This window comes from Sinohyriopsis cumingii, chromosome 1, assembly GCF_028554795.1.
Source record: "Sinohyriopsis cumingii isolate HCF-2022 chromosome 1, ASM2855479v2, whole genome shotgun sequence".
Lineage (NCBI taxonomy): Eukaryota > Metazoa > Mollusca > Bivalvia > Unionida > Unionidae > Sinohyriopsis > Sinohyriopsis cumingii.
Genome location: NC_142961.1, coordinates 76,063,793 through 76,070,741, shown reverse-complemented (window position 1 = coordinate 76,070,741; position 6,949 = coordinate 76,063,793). Strand labels below are relative to the sequence as shown.

General features: G+C 34.5%; 1 protein-coding gene across 1 annotated transcript; it reads right to left on the bottom strand.

Moving 5' to 3' along the window:
- Positions 1-455: 455 nt before the first annotated feature.
- On the bottom strand, positions 456-5,774 carry LOC149807149 (uncharacterized). The gene is made up of 2 exons (XM_089962744.1): positions 5,668-5,774; positions 456-2,189 (listed from the first exon to the last, which is right to left on the bottom strand). Exon 2 carries the CDS (start codon positions 2,173-2,175, stop codon positions 1,705-1,707), a length of 471 nt encoding a protein of 156 aa, XP_089818870.1. The 5' UTR covers positions 2,176-2,189; positions 5,668-5,774; the 3' UTR covers positions 456-1,704.
- Between the last annotated feature and the right edge of the window lie 1,175 nt (positions 5,775-6,949).

Sequence of the window (6,949 nt, the reverse complement as noted above, 5' to 3'; positions counted from 1 at the left end):
TATAACAATGTATTATTTCATGTACACTGTGTGTAATTTATAAGAGACTTTGTAACCTCATGTATAATTAATCTGTGATAAAAATAAAGCTTTATCATATAAATCTTTCTTTTTCTTGGGGATGGGTGTTATGTATATTTAATCTAATTTATATCTGATAATTTAGGCAGAGAAAACCTGAAAACCATCACCATCAACTATTGTAGGAATTGAACTATATCATGAGACCCGGGCCCCTCAGATGTTGAGTAAGATCGGGCCCTTCTAACTCTCGTAAGGCAGGTAGTCGTTGAGGGGTGTTAAAATGTAATGATATATAAAAGACCATGGAAATTTGTATGTGACCGCATATGAGCCATGGTGGTTCTAGGGATGTAACCCATTGAAGGAGGAGGGGTACTGGTTTGTGCTACAAGTCAACACAGATAAAGGATAATATAAAGAAAGGTCACATGTAGGGTATATGAACTTTATATAATAAAACGCATCTACAAAATACACAACAAATGTAATTTCACTCTCTATTATGTGCTGCAATTAATTTTAAAAAATGCTATCTTTGAGGCATAAACTTAAACGAACTCTTTGAATATTTTTGACACGATATACTCCGTCGGGTTGTGGGATTTCTTACAGTGCGGTAGGAGTGGAGGTTGTGGGATTTCTTACGAACTTTAATTATTTTGTTGTCCCGATTGGGTATTTTTTTGATTACCCAGTAATACTGGGCATATGGACAAAAAGGCACAGTAAAATATGCTCTTTCAAGGAAATAGGGGAACAGTACTCCACACACACACACGATATAATGAAAGGTATCTTAGAATACAACAAATCTTGAGGTCAAAATGTAATATTGAAATTTAATGTACAAATCCAGGCTAGAAATGTCTTGAATTTTATTACAAGCTGCAATATATAACGAGGGGAAAGTAATTCTGAAGATGAAAATAAAATATGCAAATATTAAAATGTTAAATCCTACACTAGCAGTAAGGTTCGGAAATCGCTAACTTCTATATATCAGCAAGGTCGACAGTTGTGAGTTAAAGAACCATTAATATGGTTAAATATTTTTATTATACTGTGGAAATGTCCAGTTAGAGGGTTGCCAAATTGCAAAGCAACCAGTACATCAAGCGTATCACAGCCATACAAATGCAGACAATAACAACTCCCCACCCCAAAAACCAACAACATACTATACATACACTCCCAAAACGCTCCAATTTATTGATGCAACACTAAGGTTATGTACTTGCATTACTAAATAAGAACTGAAAAACACTTGTATTAGCTCGTGCCATATCAAATGCACGCACACAATTATCTAAGTCCTTTTGATGAAATGCTCATGACACTGTAATAAATGCATATTTTCATTACAACCTTGTGCTGCTTTAACTGTTATAGTTATTTTGCTAGAAAGATTCAGCTTTTATATAATAAAACTGCCAAAATGCTATGAAAATACTATGAATCGTCTTTCTTTCATCGCCATCGTTGTTTGCTTTTTTGGAAGAAAATGTTCCTTTATCATTAGTTTTTTCAACCGTTGAGTTAAAATGTCTTCTACTGTACGAAAAAAGCAGCGAATTTTGTTTGCTTCGTTGATGATATCTATAATCTTTCCACGTGTTGTTTATATCCTTCTGTATATAAATTTAAAAAAACAACAACCCAATATATTCATCTCCAACGTCATTAGAAAATTCCAGCAATTCTGGTCAATATATCTAGTATGGTTTCGTCAATTTCAACTGAGGGGGCCCAATCTCTGCTTTGCGTGCTACTTGCGAAAGTCTTCCGAGTCTCCCGTTCTAGCATAATGGCAGCCTCTACAACAGACATGACATTTGTATGATCAACACCTTGTATAGAAAAGTTCAAGTACATATGTTCGGCTAGTTTTCTCCGGTAGAAGTCGCCTCTGTCACCTGAGAGTCCTACATCGTCATGTTGGCCGTTTAGGTACTTGAGGACGTCGTTCATAGATTTTAAACGTGCCTCTTTCACCATCTCTGTATTATTAAGCATCAGGATAATTCGCTCGCAGGCCACAGTAGCTATGCGGTTCAATGTCGTGATGGGGGCCATCCGATCTCGTTTAAATCTCGTTTGACGAGGCATCGGTTCCGTAGTACGAACCAAATCGTAACCAACATGCTGTGCCATCGTTTCAGTCTGACCTAAGGAAAATATATGAAAGACATAGCATAAACTCAAATAAAATAGATTTTTAAAAAAAACTAAAACAATACCAAGCTGTGGCACCTACTGAACACGTCTTCCAGCACATCCTGTCAAAACATACGACTGTGTGAGCCACTTTCCGATCGAGATGTTTTATTGTCTTTCGGGACAAAGGAAATTAATATTTCACTATATCTGCAACATGATGTACACAATGCATACCAGCAAGTAGGTCTCAGCTTTTTTCTGTCATTACTTATTTCGGTAACCAATGCAGGTTAACGTCTGCTATACAACATACTTTTACCACGTTTACCCTGATAATCGTACGCTAGCGTATGCCGTATGTGGTATAATTCTAAACGTAAGCTGATTTTGCTATGCAAAATCTTTCACGCTAGCTTTAGAATTATTTTTTAAAATATTTTTTTACTGCCTCATTCCTTATATTCTCGCGCGTGACGATTATTGGCACTTCTGGAGAGGCGGAGCTCTACAGTTTCATATTTTGCATAGGGTTAGCTTTTTAAAGAAAATTAATTTCCCAGCTTTTCCTCACTGATTATCCTAGCTGTTTAAAAAAAACTTGTATATCTAAGGTATTGTCAAAAGAACGTTTAATTCCAATTCAACCCCATCCCACCTCTTACTTTTGTTGTACGATTGATGGATGCACTTTGGATTCTAGATTATACATCTTGGACTTACTGCAGACGTGCACCTATAAAAAAAACTTTTTGGTCAGCTTGGTAATTTGTCATTTCCTGGGCTTCACGGGTAAATTATAAAAAAAGAGCTGGTAACTTTTTTTTACTTTTTAAATTTTTTTAAATTCATTCATTATACTTTCAGAAGCTGGTATTTTCTAGTCTGTCAAAATTGGTTTCTCCTATTTTAATAACTGCACATTAGTTGCAAAGTTCCACACAAGCCAGCCCACCCATCATGATGAAAAGCGATGTTTAAAAATACACACTGCATTTTCTCAATATAGCATCCAATGTTATGCTGTAAGAAAGGAACGTGCAAGTTGACTCAGTTATTCCCGAGATGTCACTAATAAATTTAAGTTTGATCATGGATGGAACAGATCAGGTTCATGAAGGTCAAAAGTGAAACGGTAAAGCATTTGCTTATTCTTCTAACACTAGTATGTCGAAGAAAGATAAATGTGTTTTTCATTACAAATGAATGAAAAGAAACAGTTTCACTATAATTTTCTTTAAATTATTGCAACAGTTTTAATTTTCAGCAGACTTCACTCCTGCGTGCTAAGACTTCTAATTTCCCCATAATTAAGGTCATTGCATACACAATACTACCACAAAGCTATATTGTGTAAGCAAGAGCAAAATATGCATAATTAGCTTATTGTCACACATATCATCAATCTTACTGTACCATTTTATTTAGAACATCAAACATGATAATATGAAAATAGGAAGAGAAAATTGCACAAATTTTCATATTTGTTTTAAGCTGATGCTCTACATTTTCATATTTTGCATAAAGTTAAATTTTAAAGAATCCGGATTTCCCAGCTTTTCCTCACTGGCATTCCTTGCTATTAAAAAGGACCATGTATATCTAAGGTAATGTTAAAAGAGCTTTTAATTGCCTTTCTTTTGGAATACAGTGTATGATTGATGGGTATACTTTGGGTTATAGAGTATTCTGCTTGGCCTTACTTCATATCTGAACCTATCAAAAAAAATGGCTCAGCTTCGTCATTTTCATTTTCTCAACTTCAAAGGTAAAGTGTAAGAAAAAATGCATATAACTTTTATTAATTAATTTTTTATATATTTTATTTCGTTCGTTACACTTTCTCATGCTGATATTGTTTAGTCTGGCAAAATTTATTTTCCCTATTTTAATAACTGCTAAAGATAGTGTAGTTTATATTAATTCAGGCTGATTATTTAAGCACATGGGAGCAGCCAATTTGGTTAGCCATATGCTTAGCTCATGTAAAATTCCCAAAAGTATATCCAAAGATATTAGTCACATTACATCAAGTAAAAAAATAGGTATACCAATTATTGTCACAACTGTGCCTGTTGCAATTACAAACAACTTCACCTTATATCTACCCTCTCAAAGTACATAATATCTGTAAGGTGCACCCAGAAATGAGGGTTGAATTCTTTGGAAGTTCTTCACTTCCAAAAAAGTACATTCAAGTACTAATATCCTGTATGCCCACACTGCCAATTAATGAGTTCATAATCTGAATCTGATATTTTTCACCTACTAGTGAACAGTTTCTTACCATACTATCGTGGCTTTTCCGAATATCTCACACAACCAAAGTTATTAAAAATATAAGAAAATCCTTAGAGGTGCTAAATTATGTTGCTTTTTATTATTAAATTTCATCATTCTAGTAAACATGCATTTTATATGCTGTTGTTGTTTCTATGCAATGCACCTTTGTTCCAAAGCATACGTATACATTAATGTCATTGGTAGAAATAGACGACTCAAAGGTACGTCAAAACAAACTATGTACTACACAAACTTTCCAACAAGGGGTCGTCTGGTTGAAGTATGCCAGGAAGATGTTGTTGTTCTAGGGTTTAACGCCATTTTTCAGCACAAGATAGGCTATACATGGCGGCCAGTATAACTGGTGGAGGAAGAACCCTGGAAAACCCAGGGAAGAACCACCGACCCACAAGAAGCTACTGTCAGGCTTTCCCACGTACCCACGCCAGCCGAGCCTTGCACTCGAATCCACGCAGACAGAGGTGAGATAGCAGTGATCCGGAACGGTGAGCGCTTTAGACCACTCGGCCACTCGGGGCCCCATGCCAGGAAGAGTAGGAGGGAATATCTCATTGTCATTTCATATACATGCTTTACTAAAATAACCAGTGTTTCAAATGAAACGAGAGGTGTCGTATAGAAATGAGTATATTTCTGACTAGTGAAAAAACTGTTTAAGTGCATCAAAACCGAGGAATCAGCGATAGTCAACGCCATGCTAATAATTTGTAATGAAGTCACTAATTAAGTAAATCCTCAATAGATGCAATTTTCAAACAAATAATGCAAACTGGGCTTCACTATTTTTAAGTTTTTAAAGAATTATTGGACATATATGTATATCTGCATGCTCACAATTTCACAATACTCATAGTAATGGTCTGACTAGGCCTAATTCTACCTTTCATCTACAACAAATAGTACATCAAACACGAACGCTTGAAAAGCTAACATTACTATTGACTTTTTCACAACGGAAAGAAATGATTGGAAAACTAGTGTGTACTTGTGATGAGTCAGTTATACTGTACATGCATAAATATCGACCATGTTTATGATGTTATTCAGGCTTTAAACCCAACTGAAAGTTGTATTTTTGTTTTTTCTTCTGTCATTTACAATGCGATCTTTGATTGGCTTCAAAATAAATATCTGTTTTACTCATCAAGCTTTCTGTGTGTAAAGCAGTAGTCTGCAGTTTCTTACCGACAAAAAGCAGTAATGGAATAAAACACTGGGGACGAGTCCGTGTTCTTTAAAACGTACACTTGGTTACCCAGCTGGACATACACGTAAACAAAGCGACAGGGGACGTAACTCACACTCGCTTTTGAGGACTAATGAGATATATACGACTCCGGATCGATAAAAGGCCATGATTTTGTTACAGCACTCAAACGAACCCGATATTTGAAAATAGCATTCCGTAATTGTTTTTCCTCGAATGAAGTGATTTTGTCTCAAAAGCTAATTTTATCTCGAAATTTCATTGGAAAAAAACTAAAGAAAGTATGTTATCTTTTTAGTGGCATGCCTAAGGGGATAGTAGAAATAACAAAATAGTTCGAGTTCAGGAGTAGAGGCATTGCGGCAGTGATAGGTAGTCGACTGGCAAGTGAATATTAACCATAACTAGCAGGAAGAAATGAATCTTAAACAACTATCTTGCAGGAAAGCTAACCATACATACATACATACATACATACATACATACATACATACATACATATATATATATATATATATATATATATATATATATATATATATATATATATATATATATATATATATATATATATATATATATATATATATATATTAGTGAGAAGCAACACACTTTGTAAAATTCAACAAATAATTTATTTCCCTAGAATACAAAGTGACAATTTAGAAAAAAGGAAATTATGGTATTGCGAATTAAATCACAAATAATCCTATAATTACAGACACAAGTCCTACTCATTAGAGTTATGAATAAACTTTAGTGGAAATCCAAATTAAATCAAACGCTGAAAGCGATGATGTGCCTGCGGTGGCCCTCTAATGGTGATGTGCCAACAGTTTTTTGTTGGATACAGAAATTAAATCCAAGAATATGACCTGAACATTATATGCTGTACATTACAGCAGAAGTAAAAAAGGATACAAGTACATGTAGAAATGAAAATATAAATTGATTTATTCATCAGCACTTTACAAACTGAGAAAAATGTCATTTTAAACTTAATACAACACAAATTTTCACTAATGATTACTTTACCGATGTAAAAAAAGTTAAAATTGTCAAACTATTATGTGGCTAATCCCAGAACCACAGCTAATCTCTCCTTGTCTTGAGTATCGTGTCCTAAGATTAGCAAGGTTTATTTTAATATTTTAATATTTAACCATTCAAGCAGATCGGGTATGCCTGATATGATTCACCTGCTTTCTACTATCTTGCTTTGTAACTACACAGCCTTTTTAAAGCAATTTTTGAATCGGT